The 17901-nt window shown below is 48.1% G+C and overlaps 1 protein-coding gene across 1 annotated transcript in view; it reads right to left on the bottom strand.

The window, feature by feature from the left end:
• Positions 1-11772, bottom strand: part of TESC (tescalcin) — a 118433-nt gene extending 106661 nt beyond the window's left edge. Inside the window, exon 1 of the mRNA XM_030218240.1 lies at positions 11369-11772. Within this exon, the coding sequence (XP_030074100.1) occupies positions 11369-11426 (58 nt within the window). The 5' untranslated portion in view covers positions 11427-11772. The remainder of the gene's footprint in view (positions 1-11368) is intronic.
• Positions 11773-17901: the final 6129 nt, after the last annotated feature.

The following is a 17901-nucleotide window of genomic DNA, read 5'->3' as shown; positions in this document are numbered from 1 at the left end:
TCTGACACCTTACGTCCTGCATGGGGCTACATGCACAATGCAGGACGTAAGGCGTCAGAAACAGATGATCCCACAACGAAGGCGCTGGAGTCGACCGGCGCTGAAGAAAACTCTTCAGCTGGCTGGGATTGGGGACCCCTGCCAGCAAACAAAGTACCTGATGTGGCGGCAGGGCGGGGGCGGGCGGCGATGGTGGGGGGGGGGGGGGAGTCAAATGTAGAGGGGGCCAGGGCGTAATCTGTGGAGGCCCGTGGCCCCACGTAGCTACGCTCCTGGTTGAAAAGTGGGTGTGGAATGGGTGGGTCACAGGCGTTTCTAAAATCTATGAGTGCTGTTACACAACACACCCAGTCTGCGCATAATTTAGAAGTCAGGATTTACACCAAGTTTTACTGAGCGTAACGTTAACTGCCTGTGATTAAATTTAGTCACGCAAAGCAGCGCTCGGCGTATTCTATATATCGCGTGGAAATTTAAGCCTTTTCTATAAAAGTAGTACTTTATAGAATACGCTTATGCAAATTACATTTTGGTGTCAATTTGTTACACGCGATATATAGAATCTAGTCCAAATTGTACAGAACTGTACGCGTCCAGTTAGATCAGTGGTCTTCAATCATTTTTAAATTGGAGCCATTTTGGGTGCAAATTAGCTGAGAGAGAACCACGGCTGCAACACCTCTGACCAACAGGTGTCAATGACACTCCTGCCTTCCGGACCACGTTCAAAATTTTCATTGGGTTCATCCTCAAGAAGGTGGATGACGTTTCCAAATTCCTTCTTGTCTATTGAGAAACACCTTATTCTTCTTCCCCCTTTCTGCCAGGACCTTGGGAGAGAAGCAGACAATAGTGACCCCCCCCCCCCTCAAATGACGATTGGGACCACCCCAGAGGTCTCCAGGGGCTGCTATTGGCCCCCAGGCCTTGCATTGAAGAACACTGAGTTAGAGAATTGCCCTGTTAATAACTTGCCCAAGATCAGACGGAGCAGCAGTGGGATCTGAAGCCAAACTTCCCTGGTTGTCAGCCCTGGTGCTCTAACCACGAAGCTATTCCTACTTTTGTGATGAGCTTTCAAAAGTCGGGTTCTCTGCGTTTCATCAGTGCAAAATGAGCTCAAAATGATACTGCCCGAAAAAAAAACCAAGTAGATTACAGGTTGTAATGGAATGAGGTTACGATAATGTTTGTTTTCCAAAGCTGCAAAGTGTTGTAACATGGGGCAGATTAGAGGATGGTGTGTTTGCAGAGGGGTCAGATGAGACAAACAGCTTTATGTATCCAAGTGGTAGCCAACTGTCATTAAATGTACTGACAGTCAGTAAAGGTGAAGAAAAAATGGCATGCCTGTAAAAATAATTTCATGTCAGTCACCGTCCTGTGTCTCTGCTACTGTGGACTCAGGCCCTGGCCAGAGGCTCATTTTCAAAGCACTTAGACTTACAAAGTTTCACAGGTTACAATGGAACTTTGTAAGTCCAAGTGCTTTGAAAATACGCGTCCAGTTCAGTGAAAGAGCAATAGGCAGGCATGGGGGAATGTCTCTGGACAGACAGGGTTGAATCCAGCTGTGCACAAAGTGCTGACAGTAAGACACAGGTCAGTTCAAATACCAGGCTGTAGGTCAAAATAAATTATGAATGGCACACTGCACCCACTTAGTAATGAAGATAAAACACCAGTGTTTCTCAAAATGAGAAGAAAAACATTTTTAAAAGGACTTCTCTTCATGGATCCAATATAAATACGATCCTCACTGAACTTTTCAGATATTCCGAGCTACCATCAATACCTGCCTTGAAGAAATATGAGCCAGGAGGTAAAGGATGAGGAGAGAGGCCTAGGATGCCCCACAGACCAGTGGACCAGGCCAGTGGTTCCCAAACCTGGTCCTGGAGGCACCCCAGCCAGTCAGGTTTTCAGGATACCCACAATGAATATTCATGAGAGAGATTTGCATACACTGACTCCACTACATGCAAACGTCTCTCATGAATATTCATTGTGGGTATCCTGAAAACCTGACTGGCTGGGGTGCCTCCAGGACCAGGTTTGGGAACCACTGGTGGAGTGGACACCCGGGAGGGAGTGGAAAACATGAAAAAGGATCTGCAGAAGTTAGAAGAATGGTCCAAGGTTTGGCAATTAAAATTCAATGTGAAGAAATGCAAAGTGATGCACTTAGGGAATAGAAATCCACAGGAGACGTATGTGTTAGGCGGTGAGAGTCTGAAATGTACGGACGGGGAGAGGGATCTTGGGGTGATAGTATCTGAGGATCTGAAGGCGACGAAACAATGTGACAAGGCGGTGGCCGTAAGTAGAAGGTTGCTAGGCTGTATAGAGAGAAGTGTGACCAGCAGAAAAGAGGTTTTAATGCCCCTGTATAAGTCATTGGTGAGGCCCCACCTGGAGTACTGTGTTCAGTTTTGGAGGCCGTATCTTGCTAAGGATGCAAAGAAAAGCTACGAGGATGGTATGGGATTTGCGTTACAAGACATATGAGGCATGGGAGCCAACTTTTCAAAATTATTGGGGGTGTTACGCCGAGTGGAACTAACCCCTCCCTGGACATATATAAGGACTTTTCTCAATATCGGGGGTGCTCAAGCACCCACAGCACCTACAGAGCCGGCTCCTATGGTATGAGGAGAGACTTGTTGACCTGAACATGTATACCCTGGAGGAAAGGAGAAACAGGAGTGATATGATACAGACGTTCAAATATTTGAAAGGTATTAATCCGTAAACGAACCTTTTCCGTAGATGGAAAGGTGGTAGAACTAGAGGACATGAAATGAGATTGAAGGGGGGCAGACTCAAGAAAAATGTCAGGAAGCATTTTTTCACAGAGAGAGTGGTGGATACTTGGAATGCCCTCCCGCGGGAGGTGGTGGAGATGAAAACGGTAACGGAATTCAAAAATGCGTGGGATAAACATAAAGAAATCCAGTTCAGAAGGAATGGATCCTCAGAAGCTTAGCCGAGATTGGGTGGCAGAGCCTGTGGTGGGAGGCGGGGCTAGTGCTGGGCAGACTTCTACGGTCTGTGCCCTGAAAAAGACAGATACAAATCAAGGTCAGGTATACACATAAAGTAGCACGTATGAGTTTATCTTGTTGGGCAGACTGGATGGACCGTGCTGGTCTTTCTCTGCCGTCATCTACTATGTTACTATATGTTACTATGAATATGGAGCCTTTTGCAAAATACATAGAAAGATGCCAGGAAATAAACATGTTTTTTTCAGCATGCACAGCAGAAGCAACACCGCTGGATGGATAATATATGTTGAAACAAAGAGCAGCATCGTGCCATAGCTTCTGTATACAAGTGCTGCTGTTAATACGTGTAAAAGTCAATATTGACTGAGGCTCCTGACTACTTAAACCATGCTGAGCTGGCTGGCTTCCAATATTCGGCGGCATTTAACTGGGAAGACTGGAGGTGAGTCAGGGTAGACCCTATACAAACACCAATGATATTCAATGCTGGGGTCTGGACACTTAGCCAGGCAGACAGAAACACATTAAAACATGTCCGACAAACCTCAGGCTGCTTTAGAATGGAAGTTCAAACCCAGGACTGACCAAAATGTCTCCAGCCTGGAGCTGGGTAACTTGGCATTTCTTTACTTCCATGGTAAAAGGAAAGGGGACGGAATTTGATATACTGCCTGTCTGTGGTTACAATGAAAATGGTTTACATGTTATATACTGGTAGTTATTTTGTACCTGGGGCAGTGGAATGTTAAGTGACTTCCCAGAATCTCAGGCTAGTGGCTAGTCCTCCACCAATTATGGTATGATGGGAAATACAACTATATTGTAGGCTGTATTGTAGAAAATCATTAGCATCATATCTATGTTAGTTGAATGTTTATTTATTTATTTGTTACATTTGTATCCTACATTTTCCCATCAATTTGTAAGCTCAATGTGGCTTACATAGTGCCGGAGAGGCGTTTGCAGACTCCGGTGTAAACAAATATAAAGTGATGTTGTGGTAAGATAAAGTTCATGTTGTACAGCCATATAAAGGAATCGTACAACGGAAGAGTTGTGTTATGTCCATTACGTATTTTAGTTTTGTCATGTAGCAGAGATTGGCATTTATGTTGGATCGGTAGGGTATGCCTTTTTAAACAGGTTAGTTTTTAGTGTTTTCCGGAAGTTTAGGTGGTTGTACGTAGTTTTCAAGGCTTTTGGTAATGCGTTCCACAGTTGTGTGCTTATGTAGGAAACACTGGATGCGTAGGTTGACTTGTATTTGAGTCCTTCACAGCTTGGGTAGTGCAGATTTAGGTACGTTCGCGTTGATTCGGATGTGTTTCTAGTTGGTAGGTCGATCAAGTCTGTCATATACCCTGGGGCTTCACCATAGATAATTTCGTGAACCAGAGTGCAGATTTTGAAAGTGATTCATTCTTTGATTGGGAGCCAGTGTAGTTTTTCGCAGAGGGGTTTTGCGCTTTCGAATCACGTTTTTCCAAAGATAAGTCTAGCTGCTGTGTTTTGAGCGGTCTGAAGTTTCTTTAAAGTTTGTTCTTTGCATCCCGCATAAATTCCATTGCAGTAATCGAAGTGGCTTAGTACCATTGATTGTATCAGGTTGCGAAATGTTTCCCTCGGGAAGAATTGTTTCATGCGCTTGAGTTTCCACATTGAGTGGAACATTTTCTTTGTTGTGGATGCCACTTGGCTCTCTAGTGTTAAATTGTGGTCTATTGTAACGCCGAGGATTTTCAGACTGCCCGAGATAGGGAGGGTATAATCTGGGGTGTTGATGATTGTGGGGTTGTCTACGTTGTGTTGGGATGAGACTACGAGGCAGTGTGTTTTTTCTTCGTTCAGTTTAGTTGAAATGCATTTGCCCAAGAGTCCATGATGTTCAAGCTGATCTTGATTTCGTTGGTGATATCTGTCAGTTTAGGAATATATATTGTGACATCGTCTGCGAAGATGAAAGGGTTAAGGCCTTGGTGGGATAGGGTCTTAGCCAGCGGGGTCATCATTAGGTTGAAGAGGATTGGTGATAGTGGTGATCCCTGTGGTACTCCGCGGTCTGCTTTCCACGGTGATATGTTTAAGCATGTTCTAATGCTTATTAGGTGTATCATTACTATTATATCTCTGGTATTTGAATTCCAGTGCTGTTAAATGTATATTTTTTTGTTACATTTGTACCCTGCGCTTTCCCACTCATGGCAGGCTCAATGCGGCTTACATGGGGCAATGGAGGGTTAAGTGACTTGCCCAGAGTCACAAGGAGCTGCCTGTGCCTGAAGTGGGAATTGAACTCAGTTCCTCAGGACCAAAGTCCACCACCCTAACCACTAGGCCACTCCTCCACTGTTGCTACTATTTGAGATTCTACATGGAATGTTGCTATTCCACTAGCAACATTCCATGTAGAAGTCGGCCCTTGCAGATCACCAATGTGGCCGCGCAGGTTTCTGCTTCTGTGAGTCTGACGTCCTGCATGTACGTGCAGGACGTCAGACTCACAGAAACAGAAGCCTGCGTAGCCTTCTACATGGAATGTTGCTAGTGGAATAGCGACATTCCATGTAGAATCTCCAATAGTAGCAACATTCCATGTAGAATCTCCAATAGTATCTATTTTATTTTTGTTACATTTGTACCCTGCACTTTCCCACTCATGGCAGGCTCAATGCGGCTTACATGGGGCAATGGAGGGTTAGGTGACTTGCCCAGAGTCACAAGGAGCTGCCTGTGCCGGAAATCGAACTCAGTCCCTCAGGACCAAAGTCCACCACCCTAACCACTAGGCCACTCCTCCACTGTTTGAGGGTAGCTCAATGATTAGGTTTCAATTTACTGTTTTCAAGTTTACCTCATTTATTGTATTTATGTTTATTCTTGATTATTTTACTATTGTTATGCTGTTAACAAAATTGTAAGTTTTATGTGAAACTTGTTGCACCACCTTGGGTGAATCTCTTCATAAAGGTGGTTAATAAATTCCAACAAGTAAGTAAAATAAATAAACGTATAAATGGTGCCCCTGTGACAGCCTTAGCCCCTGCCAGCCCGAGGAGCTGAAAACTCACGGCTCTGTCACTGCATCATCTGCCATTTTTGCAGGAACTTACTGCATTCAGCTGTATAATTTGGTTCTATGTTTATGGACAGAATACTTGTAAAACATTATAAATCTAAAATATATGATAAGGAGGGGGTTAAATATGGGTTCTATTTACATGATCTGGGGGGGGGGGGGGGGGGATGTTACTGATCACACATAGGTGAAGCTGACAGCAGCCTGTGTGTGTTTCCTCAGAAGGGCTGATCCAGTTTTGCTTTTACTCCCACTTACTTCTCAGAGCAAGTAACAGGCCCCTAGAGGCAAAGCAATAAAGGGCAGGACCAGATCAGCCCTCTCTGTGGAAACAAAACAACGAAAAAAAAAAGAGGAGTCAGCTGGTAACTCTGCATTCTGAAATCCCACAGGGACGTCCCTAGCAAGTCACAAACAGCCACCCTCCTTCCCTGGCTGGCTGCAGGTTCTACAGTTACCACTTTTAATATCCACATATCAGGGGCTCAAAATTCTCACCTGTAGCAGTAGAGAAGTCAAAGAAGCAGGGAGCTTGGAAATTCACAAGGCACATAGGAGGCATTTCACCTCCTACAAACTGCCCAAAACACCGCAGCCGGACTCATATTTGGAAAAACAAAATATGAAAGTGCGAAACCCCTAAGAGAGAAGTTACATTGGCTCCCTCTTAAAGAACGTATCACGTTCAAGATTTGCACGATAGTTCATAAAATCATTTACGGAGACGCCCTGTCATACATGCACGACCTAGTGCACCTCCCACCCAGGAACGCCAAAAGATCTGCCCGTACTTTTCTTCAGTATACAAACTAATACATGCGTCCAACTTTTCCTACATGAGCTCGCAGTTGTGGAATGCACTACCAAAATACTTAAAAAACAATTAATGAAATAACCAACTTTCGCAAATCGTTAAAAACCTACCTCTTCACTAAAGCTTACCACGAGAATCCACAACTAACCACAACATACCACCACGACTCGTTAACTATGACTGTTTGATGATATTGACATGTGAACCTTGTTATTTTATTTATTTATTTTTGTTACATTTGTACCCCGCACTTTCCCACTCATGGCATTCTTATTATCTTTGCAACACCAATTGTATTTTGTACCCTGAAATGGCAATGCCATTACAGGTATTTGTAAGCCACATTGAGCCTGCAAACCGGTGGGAAAATGTGGGATACGTCTGGATGCCTGGGTTCGTAACATCCATAAGAACTCATTGCTCCGCCCTCGCGTCAAAACGTAATGATGTCAGAGGGTAGAACAGTGAGAGGGAAGGAAAGCCAGTGCCAGCCAGCCAGAGAACGTTCAGGTACAAATCGAGGGGAGGAGAGAATTGCGAAGGAAGGCAGGGAGGGAGGGAGGAAGGGAAGGGTAAGGAAGGGAAGGGGAGGGGAAAGGAAGGGGAGGGCAGGAAAGAGGAGAATCGCTGGACATGGAGGCATAGGCGCCGACTCCGTGGGTGATGTCCCTCTGGTCCCGCCCTCACTTCCTGTTTCTGCAAGGGCGGGACCAGAGGCAGAGCTGAGAGAGAAGGGAAGGCAGGCTGAAGCGCCGAGCCTGCTCGCCTTTCACTGCTGCCGCTGGACCCTGAGGTAAGAACTTTTCAATTCTGGGTGGCATGCAGGAAGGTGAGGGGCAGGCGGAGGACTGGGAGAAGAGGGCGGGCAGCGCAGGTCGGGCTGCCACTCGGAGGAGAGGGAGAGAGAGAGTGAGGGAGGCGGGGGACCTGGAACTCAGAGGAGAGGGGGGCCTGGAACTCGGAGGGGAGGGGAGGGGAGGAGAGGGAGGGAAGGAGGGGGGCCTGGAACTCGGAGGGAAGGAGAGGGGGGCCTGGAACTTGGAGGGAAGGAGAGGGAGGGAGGGAGGGGGCATGGAACTCGGAGCCCATACGCGTTAATGAGCACCGTGTCAAACTCAGAATGGCCGCAAGGCAGGAACTCGCGCCACAACTGGTCGTTGATGTCCAGACTCCTGCGCCGCTCAAACTCCATCGTAACCAGCAGTGTGGCGGGAAGAAGGCGAGCGTGGAACTCGCACCACAACTCACCTCCTAACGGTTCCCTTAAAAACATAATCGCCATTACATGATAACCTTGCTAGTGCCCATTTCATTTGTGTGAGAAACGGGCCTTTATTACTAGTCAAACATATAAAAGGCGAGTGTCGTACTCACTCGCAAATGCGCAGTAGAGACTTCCCTCTCTGCCCCGCCCCTGCATCAATACGTGATGAGGGGGGCGGGACAGAGCGGGAAGTCTCTACTGCGCATGCCGCAGACGTACTCGCAACTGCTCCGCCCTCCCCCTCTCCCCCCCCCGAGGTCACTGCTACCGATCCCCCCACCCGGAGTCGCCGCCACCGCCGCCCCTCCACCCAGCCCGTCAGGACGGGCTTCCTTCTCTGCCTGTGTCCCACCCTCGCCGCGTTACGTCACACGAGGGCGGGACACAGGCAGAGAAGGAAGCCCGTCCTGATGGCAGCTTTGCTGATGTGCCTGCTGCATCTGCGTGGTGCGATGTAAGTTCAATAAGAAAGACAGTGCTCGGGCCGGGGGGGGGGGGGGGGGGGGCGGAGCAGCGGCGACCTCGGGGGGGGCCTCAGAACCCCCCCATTCCAAAACTAGCCCGTTTACACGGGCTCAATGGCTAGTAATATATAAACTGCTTTAACTGTAACCACAGAAAGGTGGTACATGAAGCCCCATCCTCTTTCCCTTACCTACAGAACAATTTCCTGGACCAGGCAGTTAGTGCCTATGTGCACTGGCCGTCAAATGCAGCCACTAACCCCCCTCCCCCGTTTACTAAGCTGTGCTAGCTGTTGCAGTGCACTAATCAGTGGCGTACTGAGGGCGGGGTTGTGGGGACGGTCCGCCTTGGGTGTACGCTGCAAGGGGTGCAGAGAGCAGCTGCGTGGCTGTTGGCTCCGCTGGTTCCCTGCTCCCTCTGACGTCACTTCCTGTTCCAGGGCAGGGAACCAGCGGAGCCAACAACTGCGCAACTGTTCCCTGCATCCCAAGGAGGTAAGAGCGATGCACTTGGGGGAGGGGTAAGATTCGCCTGAGAGGTGCATAGTGGCGATTCGCCCAGGGTGGCAGCCGACCGACCTAGGAGCACCACTGGGGCTAATGCGGACCCAGCCCATTCATTTTGATTGGGCTGCGTCGGCATTGCTGCGCAGCTTAGTAAAGAGGTATACTGAGTGAAGGAGTGGCCTAGTGGAGTTGAGGAGTGGCTTAGTGGTTAGAGCACCAGTCTTGCAATCCAGAGGTGGTCTGTTCAAATCCCACTGCTGCTCCTTGTGATCTTGGGCAAGTCACTTAACCCTCCATTGCCTCAGGTACAAACCTAGATTGTGAGCCCTCCTGGGACAGAGAAATATCCAGAATACCTGAATGTAAATCACCTTGAGCTACTACTGAAAAAGGTCTGAGCAAAATCTAATAAATAAAGATTCTAGAATTCTAAAGAATGACAAGATTCCAATTCAGAATTTCAAAGTGTAGCAACATTCCATGTAGAACCCCAAAGAGTAACAAGATTCTTTGGGGTGGAGGAGTGGCCTAGTGGTTAGAGCACAGGTTTTGCAATCCAGAGGTGGCCAGTTCAAATCCCACTGCTGCTCCTTGTGATCTTGGGCAAGTCACTTAACCCTCCATTGCCTCAGGTACAAACTTAGATTGTGAGCCCTCCTGGGACAGAGAAATATCCAGAATACCTGAATGTAACTCACCTTGAGCTACTACTACTACTACTACTATTTAGCATTTCTATAGCGCTACTACTGAAAAGAGTGTGAGCAAAATCTAAATAAATAAAAATATAACAACCATCTATAATCCAAACCACACTTCAGATGGACCATCACCGAGTTCTTGTTTTCAGATTCCTCCTGAGACATCAAAAGCAAATGAAACACACTTTTGGGGTGGTTCTATAACCTGGAGCCTGGTACAGAGGTGCCTACTTTCTTTTGTGGTTCCCAAACCTGAACCTGGAGGTACCCCGGATAGTCAGGTTTTGAGGATACCCTCAATGAATACGCATGAGAGAGATTTGCATTCAGTGGAGGCAGTGCATGCAAATCGCTCATAAATATTCATTGTGGTATCCCCAAAACCTGTCTGGGGAACCACTGCTTTACAAAATACTAGTGTTAACAGCAAGATTATGTGCCTGTGTGTTAGGTGTGAGCAGGGGCATAGCCAGACTTTGGTGGGAGGGGGGTCCAGAGCCCAAGGTGAGGGGGCACATTTTAGCCCCCCCCCCCGCCCCGCCACTGCGGCCACCACCACCACCACCACCAACTTTGACCCCCTCCACCGATGACCCTCTCGACCCCCCCTCCCGCCACCAACCCTCCCCCGCCGCCGCGGGGGACCCCAACCCCCGCCAGCCGAGGTCCTCTTCTTCCGGCGCAAGGCTTCGTTCTGTTTCTGTGAGTCTGACGTTCTGCACGTTGTATGTGCAGGACGTCAGACTCACAGAAACAGAACCAAGCCTTGCAGATCAGCCAGGCGGTCCAGGGCCAAATCTACGGGGGCCCAGGCCCCCGTTGCCCCACGTACTATGCCACTGAGTGTGAGCAGTAGCTGGTGTACCTGTCTGTGCCAGAGATATATGGATAACTTACTATGTGCATAACTCTGCCCCTGCCCACACCCCATCCAGACTCCGCCTCTGTGTATGCTCACCTTTAAAATACACTCTATGTAAGATAGGCATCTATTTACAGAAAAACATTTAGGCAGAATTTTGGCATATAAGTGCATATGTGACGCACACAATGCGTAACTCATAGCAGCATATACTTCCTAGAATTGCTCCATCAGTGGTGTCCTGCAGCAGGTGAAATCATTCTGTCCCCGGTGCTGTCTCAAACTCCACAACTGCAGTTATTAAAAATGATCACTTTTGGCAGATCACTTTAAACACTCAAAGCATTAAGACCACGTTCTTGCACTGTTTTCCAGCACTTGCCATACAAGTCCCTGCTATAAAGCACAAACTCTCTGGAGAGAACTCGGGGTCACACCCCCGCCCCCCCCCCCCCCCCCCCCCGGCTCCACAGCCCAGGGAGAAATGCAGGGGAGCAAAAGGTCCTCTGAAAATAATGGACGCTCTCTGGGGTCATTTCCTAGTCGGTTCAAACTCAAACTAGGAGATGACAGCGGTTGCACGAGAAGGGGAAGTTGGGGGGGGGGGGGGGCAGTGCACAGAGGAACAACTTTTAAAGAATAAAGACAGTGATAATATGAGAAATTACTCACAGCCCGTCTTGCCCACAAGTTCTTGGATTTCCACCGTCAGAGAATGGGACGAACCCATCACTTTAAATGGCTTATGCAAGGCAGCGAGGGTAAGGCACAATTCTGAGATCTGTCAGCCCAGGACAGAGCTGATCAACCACAGGCAATTAAAGAAGAAAAGGGGGAAGGAAACAGTCCCCCCCCCCCAAACCTACAAGCAGCCTGTTTGTTTTGCCAGGCAGAGGCGAGGCAGGATGCTGCTGAGGGGCTCAGAAGTTGCAAGGTGCCAGTTCAGTGCAGCCTGGCTGAGTACAGTATCTGTTTAAATGTCCAGGAAGCCAGAAGCATTAATTAGAATATAACCAGAAGCAGGGATTCCCCGGGGTCCCAAAGGCTTCCTCGTTCCCCACTGGATCAGGTTACTCTGCCCCCAGTACACCTGATATCCCTGGATCTAGGGCCAACCTGTTTTCCTGATATCTGCTCTCAACCCCCCTTTTCGTACCCAGCATGCCTGTCTCTAGATCATATTTCTTTTCCAAATTTTAAGCAAATTTGACTAATCACTTATGTTAAGGCAGGGCTTCTCAGACCTGTTCTGCAAACCTCCCAGCTTGTCAGTCTGCATTCCCAATGAATATGCATGAGAGATATGTGCACACTGCCTCGGTTGTATGCAACTTAGGCTTCTGCATGTTCGTGGTGAGATGTCCAGGACAGGTCTGGAAAGCCCCGTCTCAAGCAAGCAGAATAAGAAAGATTTTTGTGCTAAGTCCCAGGCTGAATATTTTTATTTCAGTGTGATGAGCGTGGTTTAAGATAAATAATTAGGCAAATTGTCTCAGACTTTAGAAAAGAAATGTAAGAAAATGAATACAGTAAAATAGGGGGGTCAAATCCCTGCGTACTTGCAAATTAAGGGGTCCTTAATTTGAAAAATGGCTTGAGGTAGTGTAGGTGCGGGTTTTGGGCGTGCGCCGATCCATTTTTCAGTGCACCTGTAAAAAAGGCGCTTTAAAATTTTTTGCCAAAAACGGACATGTGGCAAAATGAAAACTGCAGCGCACCCATTTTGGGTCTGAGACATTACCGCCAGCCGTTGACCTCATGCGTAATCAGGCAGTAATGACCTACGTGCGTCAAGTTCCACTTGGCACGCGTCCGATACAGGTGTCCAAAAATAAAACGGATTTTTCGGACATGTGTATTGGACGTGTGCCAAAAATGAAATTACCGCGCAAGCCACACGGTAGCCGTGCGGTAACTCCATTTTGGTACACGTTGGGCACGCCAAGATGCTTACGTTGCTCAGTACAAGGGCCCCTAAGTCTTATCCTACCAGAGCCCAGTCCTGGTTTATCGTTCATTAAAATGTGTTATACTGCCTGGCTATATGTGATCACTGCTAGAAAAAATCCTTCGGCCTCTGGTATAATAAGTATAACAAATATTCAAACCAAGACTAAAAGTTACCAAATATCAAAAAGTCAATGAAAAATTCACAGCATAGGCTAAAAAAAAGTGTTGTTATCTGTATGTTCAAATCTTTTGAGAATACCCTCAGAATTTCCACTCACTGGTGCAAGTGATAATATCACTGCCTGGTGGCAGTGGCGTACCAAGGGGGGGGGGGGCGGTGGGGGCGGTCCGCCCCGGGTGCACGCCGCTGGGGGGTGCCGCGCACCTGTCGGCTCCTCTCGTTCCCTGCTCCCTCTGCCCCGGAACAGGTCCTGTTCCGGGGCAGAGGGAGCATGGAACGAGCGAAGCCGACAGGCACGTGGCACCCCCCCCCCCCCAGCAGGTAAAAATGCACCTGGGTGGTATCCTTTTGCCGGGGGTGGGGGGGTCGCGCTGCACCCGGGGGGGGGGCGTATCGGCGATCCGTCCCAGGTGTCAGCACCCTAGGAACGCCAGTGCCTGGTGGTTCAGCACTTCGTTCACCGGGTAACTCTTTTTCTGTTTGTTATGTGCTGGAATTCAGGTGCTACTAATCCTCAATTCACCTTCTACTTAAAGCGATATAAGTTTAACCAATAGCCAAGGCTGCTACTACTACTTATCATTTCTATAGCGCTGCCGGACGTACGCAGCGCTTCACACTTGAACATGGAGAGACAGTCCCTGCTCGATAGAGCTTACAATCTAATTATGACAGACAGGACAAGTAAGGGATAAGGGTTAGGACAGACAGGACATATCAGGGATAGGGGACAGTTGAAGGGTTAGGTTTAGGAGTTAAAAGCAGCTAATAACATAATCTATAAATCCACATGCACTTATCTCATAATTCGTGTATACGCCATCTTGCTGAGTCGTGACAAGAAAATCTCCAATAGCCCCCCCCCCCTAAAAAATGCCTGATGCCGCGGGTTTGAAATCATTTCTTCAGGGACTCGGGTTTAAAGGCATTAATTAGCAGCGTTTTCCTCCTTCCGTCCTTATCTCGACTTCATTTCACTGCTTTAGCAGATAGCAATGCTTAGAGGCTCATTTTCGAAAAACAGAAAAATGTCTAAAAAGTGGCAAAAAGCAGCATTTGCACATTTTTCTCCACAAATCGCTATTTTCCAAACCCTATTTTCCGGACGTTTTCCCATGCAGTTCGTACGCAGTGCGTCCAAATCTCAAGGGGACATGTTGGGGGAGTGTTAAGAGCGGGATTTGGGCATTCCTAAGACCTGGATGCTTTTAAGCCATAATGGAACAAAACAAAAAAAAAGTCCAGGACAAAAACTAAGACATTTTGAGCTGGACCTTTTTAAGTAATGACCAAACCACAAAAAAGTGCCCTAGGTGACCAGAAGACCACCCTCCAAAGATGTAAATGAAACAGTATATACCAGCCTCTATGACAGCCTCGGATGTTATAGCCAGTCCGTTTAGAGTAGGAAGCAGGACCCTGGAATAACCTAGTGGTCGGTGCAGTGCACTGTAGAGAAGGGGACCCAGGTCCATATCCTACTCTAACTGTTACACTTAAGAACATAAGAAAAGCCATACTGGGTCCGGCCAATGGTCCATCTAGCCAAGTATCCTGCTTCCAACAGTGGCCAATCCAGGTCACAAGTACCTGGCAGAAACCCAGTTAGCATCCCGTGCTACCAATCCCAGGGCAAGCAGTGGCTTCCCCCATGTCCATCTCAATAGACTATGGAGGAGGGGACCCTGTGGAACTCAGAGGGAGGGAGGGAGGAGAGGCGAGGGGGGGACCATGGAACTGGGAGGGAGGGAAGGTGAGGGGGGGACCCTGGAACTCGGAGGGAGGGAGGAGAGGCGAGGGGGGGACCATGGAACTGGGAGGGAGGGAAGGTGAGGGGGGACTCTGGAACTCAGGGAGGGACGGGGGACCCTGTGGAACTCGGAGGGAGGGGGACCCCTGGAACTCGGAGGGGGGACCCTAGAACTGGGAGGGAGGGAGGGGGCCTGGAACTGGGAGGGAGGTGGAGGGGGATGAGGGAGGGGGGATGGGGAGGGAGAGGGAGGGGGACGAGGGGGAGGGGGGAATGCACCACCTGTAAAAAAAAAAAAAAATTTCAGCACTCCCAATCATTTTGAAAAGTTGGCTCCTATGTACACGTGCATTCACTCTGCAGCTCCTCACTACCTCTCCAGTCTTCTCTCTCCCTACACTCCTCCCCAGGAACTCCATTCACTGGGTAAATCTCTCTTATCTGCACCCTTCCCTCCACTGCTAACTCCAGACTCCGTTCCTTTTATCTTGCTGCACCATACGCCTGGAATAGCTGGTAGGTCAAGCTCCATCTCTGGCTGTCTTCAAATCTAGGCTACAAGCCCATCTGTTTGATGCTACTTTTAACTCCTAACTCTCACTCACTTGTTCAGTACCCATGTTTTATCATTCCCACCTTAGTGATTCCCTTCTCTCTTTGTCTTGTTTGTCTGTCCTAATTAGATTGTAAGCTCTGTTGAGCAGGACTGCATGGAATCTTGTCACTCTTTAGGATTCCAGAATCCTGCTGTTCTTTGGGGTTCTACATGGAATGTTGCTACTCTTTGAGATTCTGTATGGAAGCTCTGTTGTACAGTGCGCTGTGGTAGGTCTAGTCAGGGGCGTTCCTAGGCTGGCTGACACCCGGGGTGGATCACCGATGCGCCCCCCCCCCCCCCGGGTGCAGCCTGACCCCCTCCCTGGCAAAATTACACCACCCCCCCCCGGGTGCAGCGCGACCCCCCACGGGTGCATTTTTACCTGCTGGGGGGGGGGGGGTGCCGCGCGCCTGTCGGCTCCGAGTCCGCTCATTCCCTGCTGCTCCCTCTGCCCTGGAACAGGAAGTAACCTGTTCCGCACATAGGGAGCAGCAGGGAGGGAACGAGCGGACTCGGCCAAGAGGCCCAGCGCGTGCACCCGGGGCGGACCGCCCCCCCCCCCCCCTTGGTATGCCACTGGGTCTAGTAGTGCTATAGAAATAAATAGTAGTAATAATTCTGTAACCCTGCACACATCTTAGGTGAACGCCCCTGGTCTGTGCACGCTCCTCCTATGGATCTGCCCAAGCCGCTACCATGGATCTTTAGGTACTTTAGCCCATTTTGTCTGTGGACAAATTTGGCCCTGTAAGGCACTGATAGTCAGTATAAATAACATAAGAACATAAGAGTAGCCACACTGGGCCAGACCAGTGGTTCATGTAGCCCAGTATCCTGTTTGCCAAACAGTGGCCAAGCCAAGTCACAAGTACCTGGCGGAAACCCAAATCGTGGCAACACAGGAAGGCTGCGACGCGGTCATGCTACTTGCAACCCTGTAACATTCTCGCTGCAGTACTCTGGATTAGTTTAAGCTGATGCAAATTTGGTTTGACCAAATGTTACAGAAGTCCAAGCATGACATTATCAAGGTATGGGCCACTGTGGTTAGGCTCATCTTTTTTGATATATGGAGAAAGATTTCTTAAAGCTTATTTATTTTGAAAAAAATTTAAGTTAATTTTACACTGATTAATCAATTTATTTACATAAGTACATAAGTAATGCCATACTGGGAAAAGACCAAGGGTCCATCGAGCCCAGCATCTTGTCCACGACAGCGGCCAATCCAGGCCAAGGGCACCTGGCAAGCTTCCCAAATGTACAAACATTCTATACATGTTATTCCTGGGATTTTGGATTTTTCCAAGTCCGTTTAGTAGCGGTTTTTGGACTTGTCCTTTAGGAAACCGTCCAACCCCTTTTTAAACTCTGCTAAGCTAATCGCCTTCACCACATTTTCCGGCAATGAATTCCAGAGTTTAATTACATGTTGGGTGAAGAAATATTTTCTCAGATTTGTTTTAAATTTACTACACTGTAGTTTAATCGCATGCCCCCTAGTCCTAGTATTTTTGGAAAGCGTGAACAGACGCTTCACATCCACCTGTTCCACTCCACTCATTATTTTATATACCTCTATCATGTCTCCCCTCAGCTGTCTCTTCTCCAAGCTGAATAGCCCTAGCCTCCTTAGTCTTTCTTCATAGGGAAGTCGTCCCATCCCCGCTATCATTTTAGTCGCCCTTCGCTGCACCTTTTCCAATTCTAATATATCTTTCTTGAGATGCGGCGACCAGTTAACTTGCTGGCTATTCTAGTTCAATTACTACTTGTGTAATCCACTTTGTACCTCAGGGGATTCAGTGGAACATAAATCCCAGACTAGATTAGATTTTGAAGTTGTCACAGATGATAGAAACTGTTTTTACTTCTTTAATTTTCCCAGTCTCTATCTTCATCGTACTAACTTGTTCCTGAAATTCCTGCACACTACCTTGGTGCGACAAAGTCAAAGTTGAAATTTTTGAACCAAAGTTGAAAGTTCTAAAGAACGTTTCCGAATAGAAGCTTCCAATTGAAGCAAAGTTTCACCCAACGATTCTAAAGTAAAAAGTTTGGAAGACGATAGAACAGGGGACTCCATACCTGGAGAAACAGAGAGACTGCCCTCCAAAGATGGCTCCGTTGTTCCAGCTCTCCCAGTTCCAGGGGAGATTTCCTCTGTATCTCATTGGCATCTCTTACAGGCCAAGGCAGAACTCACTGCAGTGCCCACTTCAGCGGTGGAAAGTGCTGCTTCTCCTTCCGGCCTCTCCATAGTCCACACCGTAGTTCATATTCGATGGAACGCCAGGGGAATCTGACCTGAAGGAGAAAATGGTGGTTCTCCTGATGGGGATACTCTCCCTGCGTCTCACCCAATGCCAGGACTTTCTACCCCTCTTCCAATCCATCCTGCTTAGGGAGAATGAATGAGTCGAGGAGGTAACCAGAGTGACCCAGAAGCCAAGGAACTGAGTGTAGGGGATAAAGAAGCAAGATCGATAATCAGGTGCAGAGGGAAGACGAGATTTGAAGACAATAATACAGAAAGACTGGGTTATATGTGTAACTTTTGAGTCCTGTTGACCCTTAGATTAGCAAGGGGGGGGGGGGGGGGGTAGGTGTGGGCCATCTTCAAAGCTGCTTTTAACTCCTATTCACTTGTTCAGTACCCATGTCTGTTTTAGTCATTCCCACCATAAGTGATTCTCTTATCCCTTATTTGTCCTGTTTGTCTGTCC

This window comes from Microcaecilia unicolor, chromosome 11 (assembly GCF_901765095.1).
Source record: "Microcaecilia unicolor chromosome 11, aMicUni1.1, whole genome shotgun sequence".
Taxonomy (NCBI): domain Eukaryota; kingdom Metazoa; phylum Chordata; class Amphibia; order Gymnophiona; family Siphonopidae; genus Microcaecilia; species Microcaecilia unicolor.
The sequence above is the reverse complement of the archived record's forward strand: the minus strand, read 5'-3'. Positions and strand labels throughout refer to the sequence as shown.